The sequence below is a fragment of the Vanellus vanellus genome, assembly GCF_965231255.1.
Source record: "Vanellus vanellus genome assembly, chromosome: Z".
Classification (NCBI taxonomy): domain Eukaryota; kingdom Metazoa; phylum Chordata; class Aves; order Charadriiformes; family Charadriidae; genus Vanellus; species Vanellus vanellus.
The window spans coordinates 33,608,651-33,635,932 of record NC_138908.1 but is presented as its reverse complement, the minus strand read 5'-3'; the positions used below and the strand labels follow the sequence as shown (position 1 = coordinate 33,635,932).

Below are 27,282 nucleotides of genomic sequence, written 5' to 3'. Positions count from 1 at the left end.
ACAAAAATTCTTGATGCTAAACAACAGCTACTATGTGTCACATACAGAAGGAGCCTCTATTTTTAGCTGCCTGAAAACACATGACACATTGATACGATGCAAGACAGCTGTGAGAACAGCTAAAGCCTGGGGACTCAGGATGTATGTCCAGAGCGACTGCTTCAAGTGTACTTTGATTTCCTCACTACTGCCTTTGTCTGCACCCTGGTGCCACTCAATCTGGCTCCACAGGCTCGGGGTGACTGACAGGACATGGATGAAAAGATGTCACACAACAGCTTTTGTTGGTTACATATGCTCACGCGGCTTTTTGGATTTGATGATTCCTCACCCAAAAGGCCAAGGTTGCATTTCAGGTGTGACAGTTTGAGTGTTCGATTCAAAGGGAGGCCTTGGGGAGTTTTTGGTACATCAGGTAGAATAGCTGACTTTTCCTTAGCAAAAAGTCAACTACTTTAGCTAAAGTACCATAAACTCCCTAACATAAGCAAAGGTACACAAATAGGAAGTGCAGCAAATTCCCATGAATGTATGAGGTGTTAAACATCTTGCAGAGAGACTGCATTAGCAAATACATTTTTACACATAATTTTAAAGCAATTTGAGCAAGGAGCTTTGTTTCATCTTTGACAGCTTTACAACTGCCATGCAGAGCTGCTCTGTTCACACCACTGGAAGCAAGTATCTCATGTGTGAAGGGTTACTCAGCTATTTCTCCTCCCAGACAGACCCGGCGTTTTAGGTGTTTCTTAATAGTTGTCCTTGCTCTCGGTGTTTCATCTGCCCTCCTAGGTTGATTTAAAGAGCCCAGGGACACAGACCAAATCAATCCCCATACTCCCAGACAAGTATTTTGTTCAAACCATTCTCTAATTAAAATTCTTTGCTAGAAAGGCTCCTAGACATGGTACAAACAATAGTTCTCTCCACCCCCTCAAGCTGCTGCCCTTCAAAACAAGGGAGCAAGTCCCTCCTTTTCACACAGCAATCAGCCTGCCAGACAATAAGAAGTAACTTTCGGTCAAGCCATCTGGAGCAGCTCACGCTGTACGCAGAGGAAAAAGCTGCCTTTGTTTGCACAGCAATAGGGCAGAATAAAAGGTAGTACTACCCAAAACAGCTGCCAAGCAAAAGGCACGCTACCCTGGGACATTTTCAGCCACATCAGCAAACTGAGTATCACATGGTTTCAATTATTTTTATCCCAGACAAGAAAAAAAAGGCAAGCTTAAGTGACGTAACGGGAAACAGCTGTAATCAAACTCTGAAGGGCAGCCGCCCTGCTAGCAGCAAGAGCTCTGCCACGGTCTTAACTGAAGCTGATCCTGGAATCATTTTAATTTCGCTGTAAGTGGGACCCAGCGGCAGGTTGTGGGACTCAGGGAGGGATGCATGCCAGGAATTGTTGGCTGGCATGGCGCTGGCTCCCGGCAGCCGGCCCTCCATGGGAGTGGAGTGCGCGCTAACCTGAAGTGACCCGCTCTTGTGCGTGCTCTCAGAGGTTACTGCCGTTCACGGCTCTGAGCTCTCTTGCTCTGATGCAAAGACGGAAGACTAGCAAAGGGGAGGAGGTGGCGGCGGCATTGTTTAGTTTAGATGGTTGTGATTTCTGCTGCAGGGAGGGAATGTTTTTGCCTATTAGCAGCACTTGAAAGTCACAGCCAGCCAAAAAGCAACTAAGATAAGTTTCTGGCTCAAACCAGCCCCAGTTTTGGACTTCTGACTCATACTAGGCTTGCAGGTCTTTTTTTCCTCAATCCATCGTTTCACCTGCAACAACAAATACTTGCAGTCTCTTTGATGTCACTTTGAAAATCGCCATTTATGTTTTGTCAGAGCCTTTCTGAGCCAGTGTTGTGATGCTGTTGCACTGAGTGCCCCACAAGGACCGGAAAACAATCTCTGCCCCCAAAAGCTAGTTAGACAAAGGGCAAACAGTAGCCTATAGCTACTAATTTAAATTAGAACAGCCACACCACCTCTTCCACATGCCACATCATCACCACACCCAGAGACCACTAGATACAACCAAGTAACATCCCTGACATGGTTGGCAACTGAGTGAAAAAACTAGAAAGGAGGCAAACCTCCACATGCAGTTTTCAAGGCACTGCTAGGCAGCAGATGTATTGCAATCCCAACAGTTGCGCCACTGCTGAGAAGGCAAACCCCCCAGAAAACGTCTTAATTCCCACTCCTCCCATGAGGACCCAATCTTTAGCCATACATCTGATAAACTCATATGCTGTTTGTAACTTGAAGTGCCAAGGGGTTGTAAAGTGCGTGCTGCCACTGCTGACACAGGGAGAACGGCTGTAGGACGGGGGGAAGTTTCAAAACAAGGCAGGGATCTGACTTTGAGTTGCACCAAAGAGACTCATGCAGCCACAGTGATGTGTCCTCCTGACATGAAGGCATTCCTTACCTCTTTAACAAGCTTCGCAAGGCTCTCTCTCAAAGCTTCTACAGTTTCTGACAGATCCCGCAAGGAGGAATTGAAAGAAAGTCGACTCTGCAGGAAGAGAGAAAAGGAAACTAGAAGTCACTGCAGGGCACAAACAAAGAAATTAAATTCTTGTAAACATTCTTGTAAAGAAGAGTAGTAAGGACTGTATACATGGCAAAGTGTTTGATGGGGAAGACAGAGCTGGCTTTCTGTGCACTCTTGAGCTTAAAATACCCTGGGCTTCATCACCCCACAATACAATGGGGACACCCCTTTCTTTCCTCACATGTTAGGTACACAGATGCCACAACCAGAACCATCCAAATAAAGTGCTAAATGCATGCATATACACTTACAGTGCAAATGATGGCTTGCATTCCAGGTCACAATACAAGCACAGCCTACAGGACAGCATGTGGACAGACCTAAAATCCTGCAAGCCAGTGCAAAGTCTACACAAGGGAGGAAAAGATCAGTTGGTAGACACAAGCTTTCAGTGGGACTCCACAGATACCAGCTCAGATATAGAGAACTCCTGCTCCAGTGTACATCATCATCTTCAATACTCAAGTTCTCCCATGAGGCCTTGACATTTTTTATCTAAACCAAGGGCGTATTTTAAAACAATCAGTTTCCATAAAACAGCTGACACTCACCATAATCACAAGAGAAAGACTGACGTGTTTCTGAAGTGGAAGGCACAGCTTTCAGAAAACTGTTTGCTCTAGCAGGGAGTTGCACTGAAGATGACAATTTGTTTCCAGTTGCTCTACACGTAACTGGTGGGTCTGGGTTTTGGTTTGTGGTGTTCCTTTTCCCTTCTGTTCATGGGGGAAACATTGGACACAATCCTTCTTTCAAGGGAATGTAGACTAAAATGATTTCTTAAGATTTCATGTAAGCAGCTACACGTTGCAGCATTTGAAAGCATGCTAAAGTTACAGCATTGTGACACACAGAGGAACAGCCAAAGCCCTTGATTTTAGCACACGTCTTTTGGGCTGAAGCTTTTTATTTTCACATCTTCCCTGGGGCAATTTCTGGAAGCAAAGTCTGGAGGCTTTCACTTGTTCTAGCTGATTGCTGGAGGGAGATAAGACCTGGTTACTGCCAGCTGGTGTAAATGGGCACTGTTCCACTGATCTGCTGGGGCATTTAAGACCCAGCTAACTTTCCTGAGTCCACAGTTAGTGCCTTGCTCCAAAGCCAGCTGCAAATTCAGGGAGGTTTTCCCTAACCTGTATGGAGTCCATGACACTACTAAATACAGTCCTTAAGGTTTGGATAAATCAAAACACATCATTAAGGCTAAAAGAAAATCAATTCAAATTCCCCACAGGCTGAGACCTTCAAGACATATTTAAAGAAATATGGTTAGCAAATACCGAAGCTACGTATCTGCACTACCACTTCAGCAACAAGATGAGATAGAAAGTCCTAGGTTCATGCATAACAGTAGGTGTGCTTGTTCAGCTCCATATACCTCACCAAGCTCTACACAGATTTGTGTTGTTCACTGTATTCAGAGGTGATTCAGGGACAAGGTGGATAAGGAAGAGTTTTCTGATGATACTAATTGGTTCAGAACAGTGAAAAGTCAAAAGCCAATTGCAAAGGATTAGTGAAAGCCTCATGCTGACACAGTTATAAAGTGCCAGACGAAATTCAGTCCTGCAAAGTAAAGTACACGGGGAGAAGACAGTTATACTTTAAGACAACCTTCAATGGGTCTGAACTAACTACTGTCACTCAGAAAGGGAGATCTTAGAATTACAGTGATAAGACAGATCAACATCCACAGTGCAGTCCTGGTTCTCAAGTACGATGAGCAATTTTGGGCCCTCCATCTCTGAAAGAACACAAGCACAGAAAAAGGCCACATGTATGATTCAAGATAAGAATGGCTTCTGAAGGAAGAATAATAGACAACAATTTTTCCAATGGGACCTGTAATGACAAATAGAGGTTATGACAGAGATCTGTAGAATTTACAAGTGGGATGGAGAATGGGAACAGGGGATGATTGCTTACTGAGACTAATCATACAGGACTAGAGGCTTCCAGTGAAAAGATCGGTTTAAATCAAACCAAAGGAGCTACTGCAAACACCAACATAGCCAAAATGGAGAAATTCAGTAGCTATTATGCAGTGCTGAAAGTACCAAAATTTAATTCAGGTTTGAGAAAGCCTTAGAACAACTCATTAAAGAAAAAAAGCTTATCAAGTGCTATGAAGCACCAAGATCACAGCATTATCTGAGAAAGTCTGAGTTGCAAGCTACTGAAAAACAGGATATTACATTGAGGAGATGTTACTATATACTTGCCCCATGGCTGCATTCTTTCACATGCCTCCATTATGAGCCACTGCTGACTAGGACTCGGGGGACAGTGAGCTGAACAGGACTTTGGTGTGACCGAGTATACAAGTCTTATGGTGATTCAAGGAGCTTGCAAACCTTACCTTGAAACATGAGGAGAACCCACCTATCCTTTCACACCCCACCAACCTGACCTTTCTTCCCTAACAAACTCACAGCACTCCAAGTTCTCTTCTCACCAGAACTTGCAACGATAACATTACTATGGAGGGAATTTTGCTTTCTTTACCACCACCCCTTTGCACCCTAAAAACCACTCATGGAGCCTCTCATATCATCTCTCTCCAGAGACAATGACAAGAATCAGTCACAGGTGGCCAGTCGTCTTTGTGCAGGTGAGCATGTAATGAATTTCCCTGGAAAAGAACTCTTTGTAGTGAGTCTTTAAAGTAGTTCATGACATTCATAGGAATGCTCCAGACTCATGGCAGCTCCAGTAAAATTGGTCTCACTATGAGGGTGTCTTAAGTAGGTCTCTGCACTAAATATTGGCCGGGGAGGGGAGAGGGGGGAGTGGAGAAGGCATGGCAATGACTCATTCTCCAGTGAAATGCTGGAAAAACATCACCTGTCCCTTCTAGGCACACTGTGAGAAGACAAAAGTTCTAGCAGGTTTTGAACAGAGCTGCCCTGTACTATTATTGTGTTAGTGGCTGGTAAGTCATGCCTTCATCTAGACTTGTCTTTTGGGGCAGCCAACATCATAATACTCTTGAGGTACAGACTGCACTGAGTGGACTCTGTGTGCTTGTACGTGCATGCTACAAGGCTCAAAATAGAGACGAATACTTGAGATGACTAGAGTTGACTGCACAGTCAAGACAAGCCTTGAATAAGTCCACCTGTCAGCTCCTGTGAGCAGGGACAGACACCTCTTTAACATGCAGGAGAATGCATGTGTTTGAAGTGTTACGGGGGTGATAAAATTCAACCACTGTCTGCATCATACAGCTGTTTCTGCTTAGCGAGAACACTCTGCCACGTTTACTCTGAAACAGTTATTACAACTTTATACTGATCTTAGCAGAAACTTTACACTGAACTTTGCAGAAAAATCACGTGCTTTAAGCTTCTGCATTTATTTCCTGGGAGCGGATGTCCCAAAGTACAGCTGCTTAAAAGCATGATATCATTGTGCTTGACTGAAAACGCTCCCAGAAGAGCAAGGAAAGCCACAAGGTTAGTTGCAGCACGTATTTACATTAAGAGACTTTTTCTAAAGCCATTTTTCAACTGGAATGTATTTACTATTCAATGCTTAGTTCATGCTAACAATATGACAAAATACCACCAGTATTACGAAGGGAGAAAAAACAATTGGATTTTCACATGCTCACTGACAGGCCAAGGACCACTACAGTTGACAAACCACAACATATTTATCACTTATTACAGACCCACACCACTGGAAAAGCCCTTCTTAGACAGCACTGCAGAAATGAAATCCCACAGGACCAATTTGAATTATCTTAGTCATTTAACCTTCCCCCCAAATAATTTTCAAAACTGGGGAGATTTGCAGAGGGAAAGCAGTACCACAGACAGGTATTTTTATGGCGTAAGACAGTCACGACCCATCACACCAGTCCAGTGGGACACCTCTAACTTACTGCCATTGCTCTTGCTAACCAGGGTTGCCTGTAACCTTCCCCAAACTCTGTAGTTCTTCCATGGGACAAATGCTGGCCCAGCACAGAAAGCCAAAAAGGAAATTTGTGTATACACCAATTAGAGGTACTATTTCACTGTTGTTCTAAAACCAGCTTCTCCTGCCTCACAGTCTCACTGACTGCACCCAGTGCAAGGGAAACCTCAAAAAGAAAAGGGGCTTGTACCAGGTGTCCCATGGTCCATAGTACTTAATGTTGGCCAAAAGGCTTCACAGAAAGGATGAAGATGCGAGTCCTAGAAAAGGGAATTTGACTTTTTGAAACACTTGTAGCTTCTAGTGGAGTAAATAGTCAAGAAGAAAAGCTGATCCTCTGCCTTCGCCCCCTGTGACCACTCCCAGATATTCTGCTGGGTTTTGATCTAAACAGCCCACCCCAAATAGGTTGTTACCTAAGAAAGAACAAGGAGACACACTATAACCTCCCTACCATACCTCCACGTGCTTGGCTTTGTTTTCTTATCCTGCAGAGCAGGCTAAATTGAAGTCATACAAAGCCTCAGCAGCAGAGCTAGAAATTCTAGTGGAATTTTTTAATTAGAAGTCCTTCTTTGTTTTAACTGCACTTTGAGCAATGCGCAAGCTGTTCTAGATAGAACTGATGAGCAGGTATGTAAAGAAAATGTTTACTTTTTGCCTTTCTTTTTAAAAAAAAGCTTCCTTAACATTGCTGTGACATTTCAAGCTCATGCATTTCACCATGGACACACTTCAATTTCCTTTTTAAAAACATGCTCTGTCCATAATTTACTAATAATTACTGTTTTGTTGTGAGTTACCTAGAACACTTACAGTTTCCCTCAGGCTGCAAATGCACACACACTTCAAGCTGGCAGAAGCAGGTGTTGATGTCAGGGTCTCAGCCCATATACACACACCCTGACTACTGGGTTCTCAATCTTGCACCCTCCCCTTCATGTTTCAGCACAAATGTTTGTGTAAGCACACAATCAGGTCAGTCACTTTTAATCCGGATCAATTCTGTGATGTAATTTACTTCATCGTCTTGCAGAAGGAACAACAAATGGGAATGCAGAGGGGCAGGAACAGGCAGGTGGATGCTGGCCTGAGTCTTCTGGATTAAGATAGCTCAGGAAACTACAGTCACTCTACTGGCCAGACAATTGAGTGGCAAAACCTCCTGTTTTACTATTCAAGCCCCTGGTGTTGAATTTACACAGATCTTGCATGCAGTTGCAAGTCCTTTTCACTCCAGTTGTGTTGACCTGATCAAACTAAGATGCTGCCTCTCCACAAGCCACAGAACGCTGCAAGCGGTGGAGCCCAGGTCCCATTACATGAGCCAAAAACCTGCCTCTGAATTGCTGTTGTACCTGCATTTGATTTGGCCCTTACTTTTACTTACTGAAATGCCATGCTGTGAAGTATATCAAGGGGATTAAGCAAAAAAACAAAAATAATCAATCTCTGGGCAAAATGTTGGCATTGGTTTACGGGCTCTGTAGTAGATAGGTGCACGCTATCTTCAGTGTGCATGTCCAAGATTTGACCTACAGTGCCTTTAATGATACGCTATGTCGAAAGCCTCCTTTGTTCATGAACAGAAAGTTCCCTCTTTGTTCAGAGATGTTACTGCAGGTCAAGGCACTTCTCGGCCTTTAAAGACAGTCAGTTTCAAATGTGTTGGTTGTGATCCTAGAGTTAATTTATTCATTTTGCCTGGCCACACTGAAACCAGTTGGTTTTCATTTCACTCACTGATGCATTACAGCAGCTTAACTAGAGGCTAGTCTGTGAAATTTTTCTGCAGAAAACTGTGGACCTTTACAAGAGACCATACAATACACAGCAGGTTTAGAACTGCTGGCTTCTAGACTTGAACTTTTTTCCTTTGAAGCCAAGATCATGAGCCAGTTTCTTGCAAGTCCCTCAAAATTGCACATAATGTCTTTATCTACTTTGCTGTTGCCAAGTGGCGTAGAGTGGCTTATTACTGCTTTCTTTCACCAACAAACAGTATAGATGTAGCTACACAGACACACTCAGTACCTGCGTCTGTCAGCTAAATTTTAGAGTCTTCCGTAAATGAGAAAAGCAAGACTGAGTCTCCAGAGGGCCTAGAACACCAATACTGAGTTGTACTGTAGCTGGCTATTTTCAGCCCCTTTGGTCCCCAAAAGTCTAGCATCTCTGAATGATTTGAAGTAAATGCACGTATATACATCTAACTGAACATAAGAAACCGCTTATAGCCATTCCTTTTCAAACAGCCCATCTGTTTTATAGTAACGATTTTAGTGCTGTTACCTCATCTCTTAGTGCTTATGATTATCTTGCTCTTCCAGAAGGAAAGAAAAAATGCAGATGGAAGACACATGGAAAATGGAAGATGAGCTGTGGACAGAAGCAACTGACCACTAGGTACTGTGCAGAAGAGTAATAGGATTCCAGGACTTGATAATGACCCTCTTTGACTGGGGACAAAGCCAAGCAAGTGGTACGTGACTTTTGGTCCTGAAAGGCTCATCAAATCTGGAAACTCACACAGCCAAAGTGTTTATTTCTTCCACAGTAGACAATAGAGTGTTTGTTTTAGCGGGTAACAGAGTGGGTTCTGTGATCCCTTCTTCCCTCTACTGATATTTCCAGCACTAACTTCCTCAAACTTTTGTATTTTACCAGATATTGCAGACCTATAACAAAGCATCAACTGAAGTTTCCTAGATAAACAGCTAAGTCTGCTCCCATCTTCAATCCCCCCCTACATAATGTATTTTCCTGAAGTTCAGGACTTGATCGGTTGGTCAATCTTTGAAACAAAGCTTTAAAACTTGACACTTCTTTGTATGAGAGCTCAAAGGAAGTTGAAACTTCTGCACTCAGCAGCCCCATAGTAAAGGCAGAGGGTGATGGTTTTAGCACTCAGCACAGGCCGGTCTAATATCTGGTCTCGTTCCAGCCAAGACACAACATCTGACCAAAACACAGGGACAACCAAGAACCTGTTTGTTAGGATGCACCATAAATATTTTTCTCTTGACAAACTGAACTTCAGACCACACACATTTATGCTCCACAAGTACCACACTGCAACAGGAAAGGTAAGAATGACAGGAAGAAGCAGTGTTGTTCATGCTCCAGTGATAAAGGCCTTCTTTCTTCTTTCTTACTGCCAATGAACAGTTCACTGTGGAAATGCAGGGGTGAGTTCCTAGACCGAAAGCCCTAGAAAACGTCACTGTGTCAATGACAATCTCTTACAGCTGGGACCATGGACTCACCTGAAGGGGCTTCAAAGGATTCAGGTTAGTACGGAAGGCTTGCTCAGCTGCATGGAGTTTTTCCTTTGGCAAGGTGCAAATGAAGGCTTGAGAGTCCGTGGCCACCGTCTGATTCTGGATTGTAAGAAATTCAGACAGTGTTGAGCTATTGCAGAGATCTCGCAGTCGCATTCGGTGACCAGACACAATGACCTGGAACAGTGGGAAAAGCACATGTAAGATTCATAGCACAAAATCGGTTGTCACCTAGATAAAACTAACCATTCATAACATTTCCAGATAGAGGTAAGAGGGCATTCTTCTCTACAGGTTGCGCAGCCCTGACCCATGCACAACTCAATTCCAAGAAAACATGTTTCCCTGATGAGTACACGGGGTAGAAGTCCTGGGGGAAGCAGGTCTCTCTCCACTTCTCCACAAACACGCACAGAGCAGCAGTGATCCTGTCCTCCACAGAAGCCATTTCTTCCAACCAAGGGTACATGCATTGCCTAATCCTCAGTCTTCTGGGAACCGAGCCACAGAGACAAAACAAGGCTTGTGACCAGACACAAGTCTGGCAAATGTATGTGAAGGGCAAGAGACCTATGTCCCAAACTCCTTAGATATATCTGCCAGCCACATTTTCTGTGCTGTTCTGGATCAGGATCACCTTCCCCTTATCTCTGAAGTATCTCTTTACTATCTGCAGAGGGAAACATTTTGCACTGTTTTGGGGCAGATAATGTATCAGTGAAAAAAAAACCATTACCTTAATGGCTGAAACAAACAAGAAAAAAGATCCTCAAGTCTTTCACAGGCATATTTTACTTAAGGTGATAGCTTGCTTGTCAATGTTTCCTAATCCACAAGCAACCACCTTATTAATGAAACAAATGCATTAAAATCCCTCTGAATTATTACTAGTCCCTTTCAAACCCGACGGCCTAGTTTCTTTTAATAAGGTCAGTTACAGGATTTAGGTTTACTGAACAAACAGGTACATGTCAAACAGGTGCACACCTTGTAAAGGTGATAAACACAAGGCAAATCCAGAGTCTTCTGTTGGAAAAAAATTTTTGTTTGCCTTGGGCTAGACAGAGGGAACAATTTTATTGTATATGCACAAGTAGTAACAGCTCTACACGTCGTTTCTTCTTTCTGTTCTTTTCTAATACCAGCATGTATTGCCCAACTTCCAGTAACAACTAAAGAGGATTGATCTACATCCCAGAAGGGTCAACACTTACTGAATTACACTGGTAAGTCTGAAAAGTTTTTCATCCTTCAAAACCAAAAGGGCACCAACAATCCGGAGGGGAAAAGCGCACTATGTTCAGAAAACAAGCAGATGCAACTGACAGGAGAGGGAAAAGATTTATAATGCAACACTTGTGCAAACCTTTAACTTTAGTCTGCATCCATATGCCAAAAATAGGATGTTTCCATGTTGCACACTCAGCTGAATAAATCAGATAGCTCTCGCATCAAAAAGACTAGCCTTTTGAAAGTTTGGGTGGGTTTTTTTTGCCAGCAGAGATACTACCACCATTGCATACATGCTGAAAAGAGGATATTTCTGTAGCTCTGAATGACAGTCAGGAGACCTGGAATCAGCTCCTCTGGGTGAACATACAGAAAATCAGTGTCTCCCGGTGCCTGGGTCCTCATTCAGAAAAGTGAACAATCCTTTCACCACCCCTATGTCTGTCCACTTTTTTCACTTGGATTTTAAGCTCTTTCACAGAAAAGTTGCTCTATCCAAATGCAATGAGGCCCACAGCACAGGACCCTAGAACAAAGGCTCTGCCCACCCCCTCAAACTAAAACACCCAGTCACACCAAGCCAATTCTCTGTAACCATTTCAAGTCACCTGAAGCCACAGTGTCTTCAACAGGCAAATATATTCTAAGTGACAGGTTAAGTCCTCTACAGACTCTCAAAATGCCAGGCTCACGTCTGAAAGCGGTCACAGGTGAGACTACTTTGTGCTCACAGGTCACATTGTTCTCTCCTGGGACTGTCCCTGCTGTATGAAACAAGGGAGATTTGTTCCAGGCACCATACGTCCAGGCCATTATTATTTACTCCTCAGAGCCATTCAACATGTCACACTGCAGGCCTGGCCCAGGACCTCACTGTGCCCCTGCTCCTGCCATCCAAGCCATGTTACAGCTATCTGGCCACACCTGGACAACAGCAGCATACTAGACTTGATTAGATAGCTGCCTGCTCACTACTGATCCAGGCTCCTTCCAAACCCCACACCCTTCTGAGGGCACCTGCCACTATCAGAGAAACACAAGGTTGAGCCACTCTGCCCCAGGAAGCAACATGCCCATCAAGACAAGACTTTGGCTATTTTTACGTATTTCCACTGTACTCAATATGCTGGATACACCACCTTGCTTGGCATGCTGGGAGTACTGTCACTACAGTAACACCAGTGAAAAAAAAAGTCCTATGTCCTTGGTGATTTCAGTTTCTTACTTGCACATCATAAGTTCTGGGCTTGTTGAACAACAACAGGATGCTAACAGACTGCAGAAGGCGGCTGTATTTGCTGCGAGAGCCTTGCATACCCTGAATAGGCCCTTCTATATGACCTTGTGAATGAAGCAGTGACCCACTCATACAGTCAGAGACCAAACAACTATTGCCTATTAACACTGCAGTCACTATGCAGCTCAGTGGTGAGGTCAGATCTCCGCCCCAGACCTCCAGCAGAATCAAAGCGGTCCATCTTGTGAGTCAGATAAAGTCATCCTGCAGGAAGAGAGCGCTCTGCCTCTCAGTTATTATCTGTAGCAGAAAAATGCTTAAAGAAAGATCTGGTAGGCTACTGCCCTCCTCTGTGGATTACTGCCCTGTTGCTTCTATCGGCTCTTCCTGCCATCCCAGAGCACTATTAAAAATAAACACCACCATTCCCAGTGCCCTGGCAGAATCAGCACAAGAATTCCACAAACAAGAACAAAGCTTAAAGCATTCAGGTAAGAACCAGATGACTGATTACCTCTCCACCACCCTTCAGACACATTATGTAGATAAAAGCTCAGCTTTTCTTCTCCTTCCACTGGCTTTGCCATATACAACTGATACAATATGGCAGCCACATAACGTAAGGTTAGAGCTAGGGGTTTTTTGTCTCTCTGAAAATCTTTCTACCTTTCCATCAGCTTAGAAAGAATTACTATGTTGATGTTGCTGGAGCCTTCTGGTGGCTCCAACCAACCACAGCACAATTCTGTTTTAATCTAGCATGAATTTCTGGAAAATTAGTTTCAACTAAAATAAAACTTGCAGCCTGAAATGGGTAAAAAAAAAATTTTTTCGACGTTACTTTTTCTTAGTAGAATATATCCTTAACTTGTAGGATTAATTATCAAACTGCACTAAAACAGATGGCTTGATAGAATTCAGTGAAGAATGAGACAATGTGTGTGAAGGGGGACAGCATCTGTAAGTACATGAAAACAAAGTCCGAAAGGACTGTTAATCAACGCCACTTCAAAGAAAAGATCTGATCTGGAGTTGGGAAGCAGAATGGATTTCCTCCTCCTTTTGCACATCACCTTTTGCACATCACCTTTTGCACTGCCTTAAGAGAACTGCAGGTCTTCCTTTGAAGTCTGAAGCTACCAGTTTGGACTTATGCATCACAAAGGATGCTGGTGGACTAATTCATCCAGCCTAGCAAAAAACATGTTCTGAGCTTGACAATGGCAGACTGCCATCCCAAGACGGGCCCTCCAGCCCCCTGTGACTGCTGCCTATGTTTCTGAAGGCAATCACAGGAGTACTCAGGAGTTTCATTTGATATCGGAACTCTCTTGTACTGCATAATATACAAGTTTACTGTCTGTCTTGAAGGGCTGGCTACAAACCCAAAAGCATACCTCCTACCACTGCACAGGAATCTAAGGCAGAGCAACACAAAGAAACCCTTCTCCAGACCATGCTGAGTGACCAATTTATCTCCCCATTTTTACTTCTAATCAAAGTAAAACAGTCATAACAGCACTATCAACCTAACTGATGTTTTACTTGGGTAAAAGAAAAAAAAAAAAACAAAAAACAAAAAACAAAACAAAACAGGAAAGAAGAAATTCATTATAGCCTGAAGGGTACCATGCTATTTTCTTATGCAGATCAAAACATTTGTGTGTGGGTCTCAGCATCCTTTTACAGCTTACAACCAAATAAGAGAGTAAATTGAGGGCAAGAGGGAAGAGAGAAGCAGGGATTACATTTTCCTCTGTGTTTATACACCACCTAGCACAGAGGGGTCCTGCATTGTTGATCTTGGCACTATGATTAAACAAACAATAGAGAAGCATTATGTTAGTGGTTGAAAGTGCTCTTTACCTGCTGGAGGTTGACCTCTGCATCCAGTAGCTCCTCTACTGCAGATGATGGCATGGACACATTATGGTGGAGGAAGTCTGAGAACGTCTCATTGTCAACCAGGAAATCCCGAAGTTTCAAATCTGGAAAGTGACAAAACAAGCAACATTCTGGTCAGGGCAAAGCCAAAAGGAAACTCATGTGAAAACTCTGAACAGGAAAAGCAAAGCTGACAAACAGGGAAGAGGGAATTACACAAACCATAGCACAAAGGGAAAAGAGGAACTGCTGGCAAAGTGCTCTGGAACTTGGCAGGTTTCAGAGACGTCAATCCACGATGCCTTGATCTCAAGCAAAGAATAAAGAACCTTCAAAAACACCTCCCTTCAACATCGTTATTTCAGCTCAATTTGCACACACATACACAGTAGCAGCAAGGCACACCAAGCTGCTCCCCTCATCTGGGATGGAACCTACTCCAGCAGCAGCCTTGCACAAAGATGCAGCTTCGCTTAATCTCTGTGTTGTAACCCAACACAGGACTGAACTGGTGCATAGACCACCGAATGATTTACTACCGTGTATTTAATTATGTTAATAGTAGATGTACTCTACCACAAATTTCAAAGTCTGACATATGCAGAGACAAAGATATGATACAGGATCACACACAAATCTAGGAAGCAATCTTAACCACTCAGCAACATTTCTGCAAATATTTTTAAATTCCATTTTCTTTCCCAAAAAGCTTCACCTTATGAAGCCACTGGCGTTTCAGCTCTTGGCTTTAAAACAAATTTTCATCTCTGCCACAGCAGAGGGGAACCATCTGGAAATTACAATCCGTGCACACTAATAAAGTTCACAAACTTGGAGCTTAAACAACTGACCCTCACACTTGGGTTGTTTTGTTTGTGGTGTTTTGTTTTGGGTTGTTTTGTCTTTTTTTTTTTTTTTTTTTTTTTTTTTTAAAGAGAGAACAATTCTATCTTTACTTTGCTTAAATAGGCAGCAGTGGGGAAAACAGCTGTGCCAGGAGGAGCTGAGAGAGCGAGTTTCATGAGATTTACCGGGGTGAAGATTTCCAGGCTCAGGCAAGCCAACCAGCCAGCTGTCACGCTGCTTTTCTCTGCTCTAGGAAGAGATGATGCCGCAAGCCCACGGCGAACAGTGGAAAGACACGAGCTCTACAGGGCAAGTAATGCAAGGGAGCCCCAAGGGTTTCTACCTTCCCCCTCCTATGGGGAACAGCTGTAACAGAACATTTTTTCCTCCCCCCTCTTTCCTGTTTTTTTTGCGCAGCTCGGCGAGCCATACCCTCAAGAAAGGACAAAAAGATAGACACCCTCAAGGCGGGCGGGGGGAGGGACTGGCATAAGGGGCTGCCGTTGGGGGGGGGGGGAGGGTGCCTTTTTTTTTGGGGGGGGGGGGGGGGGGGGAGGGTGCTTTTGCGGGGCTGGCAGCGCTGGCGGCGAGGGGAGGGGGGGGGGGGAGCCGCGCGCAGCCCGCGGGGTTACTGTCGGTCACTGCTCCCTCCTCCACAGATCCAGTTACAAATTCCCTCCTGCCTTTTCGTTCCACCAGAAGGAAAAAAAAAAAAAAAAAAAAAAAAGAGTAAATCACACCCCCCCGCTGAGGCGACGCGGAGGTTACTTTGGGTCGACTGTTTCCTCGCTCGCCCGCCTCTCTGTAGCTCCCGCCCCTCCCCCCAGCAGGACCACTCGGCGATATACTGGTTTTGACCACGCTGCGCAAACGCCCCACCGCACCCCGTCACCGAAACCAGCCGCCATCCCTTCTCCCAGCCCGGGGAAAGGCTGGGAAAAGAGCCGGCTCCTGTGACAACATAAAAACGTCCTCTTCTTTCCAGCCGAGGCTACAGCATCCCGCTTCCCGCAACTGGAGGGAAAATTTCCCCCACCCTGATTCCTTGGTTGCTTCCTAAATGCGCTGAACTCCCTAAACACTTCTGCAGCTTGTTTGTTTTTTGGTGAGATCATCAACAGTTCGGAAACTCGGATGGACAAAGGGGTAGCTGGCTGAAGGCACGCTGGCATGCAGAGATCAGATGTTTGATAGCTTTTTTCATTTAATCTGACCCCCTTTACAATATTTTTCAAGCTCCTCTTAAAGAGCCACGCACCTTTTGGAAAAAAAAAAAAAGTAACCAACAATAATTCTCCTACTTTTCTGTTGCCTCGTTGTCGTTTTGCTTTTGGGTTTGCCCAGGCTTTTTTGTTTGTGGGTTTGGGGTTGGTTTTTTGGGTTTTGGTTTTTTTTTTTGGTTTGGTTTGTTGTTTTTTTTTCTATACGGAAGCAGGATTTTCTTGGTCGGGGACATACTCTACAGGTAATTGCAGGAAAGCAACCTGAACTACATTGGGATTCCTGCTGGCCTATCCATAATCATGATGGGGAGTAACAAAGAGCCTGCCGTCTTCCACAGCTGTAATTAACTAGCCCAGCATTAACAGGGCATTTCTCCCCTGCCTTTCTGTCACACTGAGCATTTTCAGACTTGCTCAGCACTAGAATTTGCTGAAAATCGAAACTGCCTTCCAAGGCAACTCCTACAAACGTCTGAAGGAGTTTTCATCATCATTTGGAGGAAAACACGAAGGGAACAGAATGTAGAGTTACCAAAAATGCTTGTGGGACAATGCTTGGCTTCCAGCCATCTGGTCACGAACCCGTGCTCACTGGTCATAACCCTTGCCTGCCAAAGACCACACATGGAAGCTCTGTGAGACCCAGGGACTGAATCCCAGTACCGCGGTCCTGCTGCAGTGCCCTAAGCAAAGAGCCAGCCTTTCTTACCTCGCATTTTCTCTCCCATCCCATTTTCTCTCCCACCCCCTCTGGTCCTACTTCCAGCACTTGTGGCTCACTGTCTTATGCAATCCCCCCTCAATCATGGAGGCATGCATAATGATTTGCACATGAAACCACAGAAGAGCACCAAACACTGCAATCAGTCTAAATTCCTGCCCTGGATACTTCAAAAAGACAAGAGTTAATAGAGGTTTCCTCTTGAAAACAGCTATTCTCCTCCAAGACTGCTTGCCCACTAGGGCCTAAGGAAATACAAGAGCATTAGTTAAAAGAACTCCTCCAAAAATAGAAAACAAAAGAAACAGTCTTTTGAAGGCTAATACCAAGCTTACCTAATAATGCAAACATTTGGAGTGGTAGAACACATTTTACAACCAGAGGCCTACTGCTGCAATATTTTCCTGCTATAAAAGCTCAGACACACTATCAAGTTACTCAAAAAACGTGAGGCAAAATATCTCAGCTAAAACGTGATTTAACTCGCACATCTCCTCTCACACTTGAGATTGACCAAGAGCATTGGTATGGTCAGCTATGGCAAGCCAGCTGGCAGAGTAATGCCATCGACAGAATACCAGAGGGAAGTTTCTCCACATACTTTCACCGACATGGATATGCAGCCTCTCCTTCCCTCTCCCCTTTATTTTCAGCAGAAAATTGGGGGAGCTGCAGTCCCACAGGCTCCCCCTCACCATCACAGGGTACGGCGAGCCTCCTGGTCGAAACCTCGGGTCCCAGCAACTGAGACAAGCCCCAGGCAGGAATACGGAGATGAACTCAAGGTTTGACTGAGCAACCATGCTCAAAGACAGTCAGATGTGAACTATCTCACTGATTCGGTGGTGGGATGAACGTCTGCAGAAGAAATAGTGAGGTAGCTTGTCCTCGTGGTAGACTACTTTTACAGCTTCAGTCCTCACCCCAACGGAGCAACAACAGAATATCAAAGAACGTAAACAGAGGCTTTGCTTATAAACTATGCAAATAATGACCAATGCCAGCAGGCCCAGTGGGGCTGAAATGCTTTTGTTCTGCCTAGCTCCAGCTCAGGCACTGTATTGCAACAAAGCAGGAGACTGTCCCCATCCACATGAAACACACAGAAGAGAACTCCATTTCCCACATGGGGCAGGGAGGAAGGTCCTCCCTTACTGTCACATAAGGAAGCCTCCAGCAGAACCGAGAGCTCCCAGAGCTGGAGGTCTTGTGCCTTAGCCACAAAAACGCCCTTCCTCTCTGAAGTCACAGGTCAGGATTAGACAATTGCACATGGCAGCATTTCACAGATACTGACTTCATGAGAGGCACAGCTGTCGTTCTTTTCCACACAGTTCAAACCAACCTTGGGGGCTGGATTCTGGGCACCGAAACCAGAAACTCATGATTTTCAGATTGCAGATCATCTCCTACAGGACTGATACACTGTTTTAAATCTTTTTAAGATTTGTGTTTTCCTGACTGCTCAACCTTTTCCAGCACCTTCATGACTGAGCACAGGGCTAGGCTGGTCATCCCTTGCTTGAGAATCAAATCATTGTGACAATAGAAAAGCAAAAACCTACTCAAGCAGCTCAATGCATCCTCATGAATTAGCAAAGAAAAACAGACCCTCCACACTTCCTACATTATTGGTTAAACTGAACAGGAAAAAAAAAAAGTGTTCATTATAAAAAATAGCAATTCAGTGCTATGTGGGGTCTCTGTTCCATGCAGAACTGAGGCACTGACTGTGTGGTGAAGAAAGTGTCCATGGTCCATACATTCTCCACAGCCAGAGGTTTTTAGTGTCCTCATTCTAGAAACACATCCCCAGTTACTTTCACAAGGTCAAGAGGTGGCTCAATGCAGGAAAGAGCAAGAGAAACCACAGCCAGGAAGCAGTTTTACTTTGCTGATCTTACTACAAGTATGACCATATGACCATGACAGGTCTCACAGTAAACAGTAACCACTTCCAGCAATACTGGGAATTTTCACAGACAAGTGGGACAAAAGAGCCTGTGAGGACAGGTCACAGAGCAAGACTATTCCTCTCAAATTTCTCTCTCATTCTTTCTTGCTGCACTTGGAAGCATAGAGGGCTCATACCTTCCTCCAGAAACTTAATGGTGCAGTGTCTTTTAAAATTAAACAATAGGGTAGAAAAACAAAACCCCACGGAAATTGTGGCTACAGTTTTCATATCCTGAACACTGCCTTCTAAAAATAAAAGGCATGCAAGGGGTATTTCAACATATCTTAATCTATCATAGAGTACAAAGCTCACCAGGTCTGACTTCAATTTGTGAGGTTTCTGCCCAAAGGGTTTGTGCCCATAATCTACCATAAACCAGTCTTTCAGCCAGTTTAAAACTAACAAGCTCAGTTAATTGACAGTCAGATCTACTGTTTACTTGCCATGCTGTAAGTCCCTACAAGGAACTGGATGAAGAAAGGGGGAGAAGGGGATTCATGCCATAAGTTAATTGAGGAGCTAAGAGGAAAGCAGGGCAGCGTGTCCCATCTACTTTATCTATTTATCTTCAGTGGATTTTACTCCCTACTGATGAAACATGCAAGGCAAGAAAACACTTATGTTAATTTCTGTATATCCATTGCGGTTGGAGGATTTACTAGCCTTTGGCTAAGCCTGTATTCCTCACAGCCAAGCATCAGGGCAATGGAGAAGCTGGTGTTAAATTATGACCCTTCATTTCTCATCACAGAGACTGCTTGTAGGGCAACCCAATAATTTTCATAACAGCAGCATTAAGGTATCACAGCAAGATGAAATAGTGAGACAGGATGGGGCATGAGAAGCTTTAGCTTTGTTCTTTAGAGTCAGCAGGTTTCCACAAGTGCTCAAAGGAGACAAGACAAACGAGTGGGTTCCCAGCACAAAACAGTCAGAGGCACCTGTCTCCACCAGTTAACAGAAGGAGCAAAGCAAGGAAGAGTGGCAAGTGAGCAAATAAGGCATTTTCTTCTCCCTGCACAGAGTTCAGATTCACAGCTCCCAGTTCCCCACTCAGGTAAAACCACGCTTCTACAGCAAGGGAGGTAGGTGTGCAGCACCTCTGTAGCGCTCCCACACAAGGGCAGTAACTCAAACTGATCGCACAGCTGGCTGTCAAACCTGTGCACCACCACTCCACAGTGCCTGGGCACGACCAGAGGACAAGGTCACAAGGGTCCTTGGTGACACAGGCCTGCTTCACCCAGGGCATCGCTTGTTCACTGGTCGTACTCCCAGCAACAGGAGTTTTTGCAAGACACAAGCACATGAAGGGGCTGGAGCTGAGACCAGTAACTGGAGCTGAGACCAGTAACTGGAGCTTCAGCTCCAGCAGCTGAAACCATGTACTGGTAGCACATGAGGGCACTACAAAGACTGGCTAGAAACCTTCCTTGGCTTTCAGCAAACCATCACACAGTGGGAGGACCACAGCAGGCAAACCAAGTGCTGCTGCAGAATTACCTCGCTTGCTGGAATTTTGTATTAATTTTTCAATGAAGTATCTGGGAAGTGTTCTGCAGGAATACATGACGGGTGCACTTGAACACCTCAGCTGATTGTCACACTCATTACCCATCACTGATTTATAGACATAAGGTGTCTGAAGCAGCTTCCCATGAAAATAAAAATGAGCTTTCAAACAAGTTCAACTGTGGAACCAAAGACTGAATGACTTCAGAATTGCCAATCATGCAGAGAAAACAGGGATCTCCTAATGCAGAAGCCTGTTGCAGCATTGCAGCCTACTGAGCCGATGACCCTGATACGCAATGTGAAAAGCAAACCTTTCAGATGGGCCAGTGCTGGGCTTGGCAAGGCAGCAAATTTTCATCTGCCCTCATTATATTCCTAACTTCGGAAAACACATCCAGAAAGCATGATAAAATAACATTTTTTAAGTTTTGGGGTTTTTTTTAAAGAAATTACTACGTTTTAATTTTCTTTTTCCCATAAGGCATTCTTCCCCCAGTGTGGTGGGAACAGCTCTCAGAGCTGCCTGTGTCCCTACTGATACTGGCAGGAGCTACAACTGTCCTCTGAACAAGTTGGACAGCCGTACCCTGATCTGCTGACAAGAAATCAAGCAGCTCAGCAGGCCTGTTGTGCAGGATCGGCTAGTGCGAAAATACAAGCCTCGTTTGCTCACAGTCAAAGGGCTGTTCCTTCTGCTGCCATGGCTTGACCTGTTTTTATGGTAGGCCACAGCTCTCTGCTCTGTGTCCATCAGACATGTAACCCTACTGCTTCTGCAGACATTAGATAATACCCAAGTGAGCACCAACGTAACCAGAGCCCATCGTCTTCATATATTTGCCAGGCCAAATGGTGATGGTGAGGCAGCCTGCTGTCCACTTCCAGCAGCTAGGATCTCTCCTGGGAAAAAGGGAAACATTGTGCAAGAGGCCCAGGCCTTCCCTCTCATCTTGGAACTGCCGACACTGGGACCACCTCTGTTCCTCTACAAATCACCATTTTTGCTTAGAGGAGCTTTAAAAAAAAAAAAAAAAAAGCGGCCAGCACAGTCACTCTGGCAAAGCTGACACCACTGTACTGGCGCATGCACAAGACCAGTTCTCAGTTAACCTTCACTGGGGGTATGGTGGCTTCATGGGTGCAGAGCCCATTTAAGCCAGCTGAGATCCCACCTCCAACCTGCACAGAAAGTCAGCAGCAGACACAAGGCTCATATCGCTCTTTGGGTAGTGCTTTAAGTCCCAAATGCCATCAGCCCCCCCTCCTGTATGACACACAAGACGACAGAAAGACTCTACATCAGAAAGCAAAGACACAAGGCACAGAAGCAAACACCACAGGCTGGTTGCCAGCAGTCCTGCCAGCAAACACATTCTGCAGAGCTTCTGTCTATGAAGGGACACACCCGACCACCTCCCGAGGCCCTGTGTAAACCCACAGAAGATATATTCTCTTGTATTCCCCTGCTGAAAGCCAAGTTCTGTTATCAGCAGAGACAACTATGAAATACAGCTTGCCAATGAAGAAACGGGGGGGGGGGGGGGGGGAGGGGAAGGGAAGCACTGAGGCTCCTAACAGTGCAAAAAAAATGAAGCAGGCTTAAAGGAAACATCCTAAGTATCTTCACTGGATTGGAAATCACGAAAAAAGCTCCAAGTTGCATGGAAGTTATAACTGGTTGAAAATGCTAATTTTCACAAAATGAGGACAAACTACAAATTTCTCAGCTTTTGAATTGGCTTGTCAACCACAGAGACGATAGACCTCAGATCTGACTAGATACAATACTTTATTATTGCAACAAAATTATTTTCAGGAGCGGTACACAGAACGCATTTAGGGCTGGTATAGGCTATGGAGAAGGTCTCTAAAGGTCAAACCCAGCTTAGAGACAGAGAAGTGCTTCTAAAGAGGCAGAAAGTAAGGGTTTGCTGTTAAGATTGGATTTGGAGTGCACTAGGAACATTATGCCCTAGATAATAAGCAGATTTTTGATGTTTCGAAACATCAACTCAGACACGGTAAAATACTTTTAAAAAAATAAAAATCAATAGACAGACTGGAAACCAAACGCCTTGGTCACATCCAGCCACATACCGCTATTCTAATGGCTAACACTGGTGTGAGCATACCAGCAATGACATTATGCTATTAAAAAGAACAGAGCTAAGCAGAAGTTGAAAGTATGAGCTGTGACCAAGGAGGACCCTGTCCAGAATTCCCTGTACTTGAGCAAGTGACTAAATTCAGTGGAAATTCAAGTCACGGGAAAAAGCAGGACTGGATGTTTTAATCAAATGACTATTACTGACAGCAGAAGGGTTTTCATGAGCTGCCTACGCAAGCATGCATCCGGGAGGCTGCTGGTTCACATGCAAACAGAAGATACCTATATCAGAACAATTCCTAAGCCCCAAAACAAGCAGGCAGAGCCACCCTAGCAGTATCATAATACTCGAAACTTATCAAAGCACCAGTTATGCAGTTTGAAAGGCTTCCCCCACAGAACTGGCATGGGTAATCATGAACCTCTAGCAAGATAGCAGGCAGAGCTGTTCAGCATCGAAGTGCCCTGACTGTCCTGTACTTATATTTGTTTCACCTTACATAAAGGCTGATGAGAAGAGAAAAAAGCCACCCATCCTTTGGGTGTGAAGCTTCACCCTGCCACAGCTCCCTCCCTCTCACTCATCACAGATTTGGGGAACCTGACTCAGATCTGACATCTTTTAAAGTTTAACACAATATCAAGTCTGCAGTCAGCAGATCATACTGGCTCTTGATTCTCATACGTTCAGGAAGACCTGTCACTTCTGGATTTAGTACCAAGTCCTAATGCCCCTCATCAAGCACAAAACAGCAGGAGCCACCTCCAGAACACAGGGTGAAACCAATTCAAGAGGTAACAAAAAAATGCTAAAAATTATCAAGGATAAGCCAATCATCATAGTCCAATTATTTTAAACAGAAAAACTGTCTACTTATGCTGGAAACATACCTACAGCTAAATTATTTCAACCTCCCATGATTGCTCCCTATGTTTCAATTTAGTTGGTCATTGGAAAGTTATCATTATGCATAGCAGTTTGGTTTTGCATTTGGGCCTCAAGTCCAAAGGAAGGGGAAAAAAAAAAAAGCTTCAGCACCAAAACAAGAGATTGTTTTCTCTGCCTAGTTTAGAGCAACCTTTGCAACCATTCAGCCCCTTCACTAGTATAAATCAGACTGTTGAGCAACAGCACTTCCAAATAGTTAAAGAACTTTCTCAATCTTTGGGAAAGACTGAAAAGCAGATGCTTAGTAGATATGGATTGCCCAAATTCACATAAAAGTCTTGGCTAGAGATTCTCTCTTGTATCCTACATGTGAAACTATACCACTGGTTCACATCAGGACGCTCCAAACAGACACTGCCTTGGTACTCTGAGGAGGTCGTGCTTCAGGTTGGTGTTCTTCTGGACTGTCAATATACTAACCATTCCTTCCCTTCAGTATTGATATAACTTGCTGGCTGAAAATACACCTTGCAGTACTTGCACCAGTATCAGTGTCCACTGTGTTTTACACAGAGGACAGGAACACTACTGGTAGACGTGGAAAAAGGTAGCGCCTCTTGTTGCTTTAGGAACTTGGTCCTGTGTACCAGAGTCCCAAAGCAGCGAAGTTAACCTGAAGAAAATTGAGTGTGTACTGCAGAAGAGGTCTTCTGCATTATTTATATGGATGCACTGGTAAAATTCTTTGCACTTCCTTCAGGTAGCAGTGAGAGATAATGTGAAAAGGAAGGAAAGAGACCAGGTAGGTGAAAGTTGTGGTCTTGAAGGGCTGCTCCATTGTCTTGGTTTCTGTTCTTTGAGTTTACAGCACACTTTTCCTCTCCTCCTGGGCAGTGGGGAATTATGTGAACAAAGCAGGATACTAACATAGGTGAGCAGGGATATCTGATGGCTGCTGACCATGTTGTCACACAGCTGTGCCTTTGCTATGAGGGAAGTTGGGACAACATACTTTCATGTCTACATCTTGTCTCAAGAGGAAAACCACTTTTTTCTTCCCCCCCTACTGCTCTGAAGTAGCGTTTTGTTGGGTAGACAACAGCTGCTGCTTTCCTAAACAGCTGGTTGGTACAAGTCAGAACAATCACTCAGACTTGAGATATTGCTGTCTTTGCAATAAGCTGTCTTTGTCCCATCAGCAAATCCCCTCCCAGCATATATGTAGGCTCAGTCAGCCTCAGATATGGTCCAGTTATGTTTCAGCTGCACTTGCTGAAGAACAACAGGGAAAGGACCTCCTGAGATATAGAGGTTTATCCTTATTAAGTTCTGGCTGGCTGTAGTCATGCAAACCTTCTGCCAGTGTCAATCTAAAATTGCACCTAAGGACTAACTCAGGTAGTATTTGCCTCTAAAAAGATATATTCAGAAAAACAGAAGTGTTCATGGAGGGGGGCAAAAAACCCCAAACAGAACCCACAGGAAAGAGTATTTATTTAAAATCTCCTAGAAGGCTTTTTTATTGCACCATTGTTCAAACTAAAACTAAATTAGAAGGGGAATGAAACTGTGGCTGTTTACAGAAGATATGTGTCACAGATCAGCCTGAATCTCCTCCACATACAGCTTAGTACTGCCAGATCAGCGTAAGAAAAGGTAGGGCAAGATCTTCAGCTAATACATGAACTACCTTCCACTAAATTTTCAGAGCTACACCAGTTTTTCCATCAGCTGAGGATTTCATGCCACACAGGCATAAGCAATACGTAGTTTTAACAAACTCAGTTCATTAACACTTAGTTAATATCTAAAAATATGTATAATTTCTTTTTTATTCTGCAGCTTTTGCATTTAATTTCAAAAGATCTTTCCAGAAGTCTGGAAACAAAACATATGCAAAGTATGATACAAGCATAAAACCTGTAACCTGAACTAAAAACACATTTTAAACAAGACACAATCACATATCAAGGGTCCAAACCACACACAACTCCCACTCTGAAATGCTTATACACCAATGCACGCAGCATGGGGAATAAGCAGGAGGAGCTGGAGATCTGTGCACGATCGCAAGGCCACGATCTCATTGCAATTACTGAGACGTGGTGGGACAGCTCACATGACTGGAATATGGCTATGGACACGGCTATGTCCTTTTCAGGAAAGATAGGCCAACGAGACGTGGTGGTGGAGTTGCGCTCTATGTGAGAGAGCAACTGGAATGCATTGAGCTCTCACTGGGGGCGGATGTAGAGAGGGTTGAAAGCTTATGGGTAAGGATCAAGGGCCAGGCAAATATGAGGGACACTGTTGTGGGAGTTTATTACAGACCACCTGATCAGGATGAGGTAGCTGACGAGGCTTTCTACAGACAGCTAAAGATAGCCTCCCAATCTCAGGCCTTGGTTCTTATGGGGGACTTCAATCACCCAGATATCTGCTGGGTAGACCACACGGCCTGTCACGCACAGTCCAGGAGGCTCCTCCCGTGTATTGATGTTAACTTTTTAACACAGGTGGTGCAGGAGCCTACAAGGAGAGGAGCACTCCTGGACCTAGTATTAACCAACACAGAGGGACTGGTGGAGGACATTAAGGTTGGGGGCACCCTAGGCTGTAGCGATCATGAAAAGATAGAGTTCAGGATCATGGGCGCTACACACAAAACAACAAGAAGCAAAATCACAACCTTAGACTTCAGGAGGGCTAACTTTGATCTCTTCAAGAAACTGCTTGGGGGGATCCCGTGGACTAGAGCTCTGGAAGGCAAAGGGGCTCAAGAAAGCTGGTTGGTATTCAAAGACCACTTCCTCCAAGCTCAGGATCGGTGCATCCTGAAGAGCAAGAAATTGTCCAAGGGATGCAGGAGGCCTGCCTGGTTGAGCAGAGAGATTCTGAACAAGCTCAAGTGGAAGAAGGAAGTTTACACTCAGTGGAAGAATGGCCTAACCCCTTGGCAAGATTACAAGAATGCCGCCAGAGTGTGCAGGGATGAAACAAGGAAAGCCAAGGCCACCTTGGAACTAAACCTGGCAAGGGATGTCAAGCTCAACAGGAAGGGCTTCTTCAGGTATATTGGAGGCAAAAGGATGACCAGAGAAGCTGTGGGCCCACTGTTGAATGAGACAGGAGCCATGGTGATGGAGGATGCGGAGAAGGCGGAGTTATTGAATGCCTTCTTTGCATCAGTCTTTACTACCCGGCCGACCCTTCAGGAGTCCCAGGCCTTGGAGAAAGTAACAGGGAAAGAGGAAGACTTCCCCTGGGTTGAGGAGGATCAAGTGAGGGACCAGTTAGGTCAATTAGATATTCACAAGTCCATGGGCCCTGATGGGATGCACCTGAGAGTGCTGAGGGAACTGGCAGAGGTCATTGCTGGGCCACTCTCCACCATCTTTGAAAGGTCCTGGAGAACAGGTGAGATGTCTGAGGACTGGAAGAAAGCCAATGTCACTCCGGTCTTCAAAAAGGGCAAGAAGGAGGACCCGGGGAACTACAGGCCAGTCAGCCTCACCTCCATCCCTGGAAAGATGATGGAACAGCTTGTTCTGGGTGTCATCACATCAAGGCACGTGGAGGAAGAGAAGGCTATCAGAAGTACTCAGCATGGATTCACCAAGGGGAAATCATGCCTGGCTAATCTAATAGCCTTCTATGATGGTGTGACTGGATGGATAGATGAGGGAAGAGCGGTAGATGTGGTCTACCTTGACTTCAGCAAGGCGTTCGACAAGGTCTCCCACAGCATCCTCATAGGGAAACTTAGGAAGAGCGGGTTAGATGAATGGACAGTAAGGTGGTTAGAAAAGGTGGTTGCAAAACAGAGCTCAGAGGGTTGTGGTTAGGGGCGCAGAGTCTAGTTGGAGGTCAGTGACAAGTGGTGTTCCCCAGGGGTCAGTACTGGGTCCAGTCCTGTTCAA

The 27,282-nt window shown here is 44.7% G+C and overlaps 1 protein-coding gene and 1 long non-coding RNA gene across 2 annotated transcripts in view; one reads left to right on the top strand and one right to left on the bottom strand.

The window, feature by feature from the left end:
* The window catches only part of ABCA1 (ATP binding cassette subfamily A member 1), a 99,223-nt gene that overhangs the window by 35,861 nt on the left and 36,080 nt on the right, over positions 1–27,282 (bottom strand). The window contains exons 6-8 of the mRNA XM_082497233.1: positions 14,087–14,208; positions 9,739–9,930; positions 2,426–2,512 (exon numbers count right to left, since the gene is read on the bottom strand). Coding sequence (XP_082353359.1) covers positions 2,426–2,512; positions 9,739–9,930; positions 14,087–14,208 — 401 coding nt within the window. The remainder of the gene's footprint in view (positions 1–2,425; positions 2,513–9,738; positions 9,931–14,086; positions 14,209–27,282) is intronic.
* On the top strand, positions 9,899–10,919 carry LOC309683043. Its single transcript, XR_014270183.1, has 3 exons — positions 9,899–9,953; positions 10,048–10,216; positions 10,899–10,919. It is a non-coding gene; the product is annotated as an uncharacterized lncRNA (long non-coding RNA).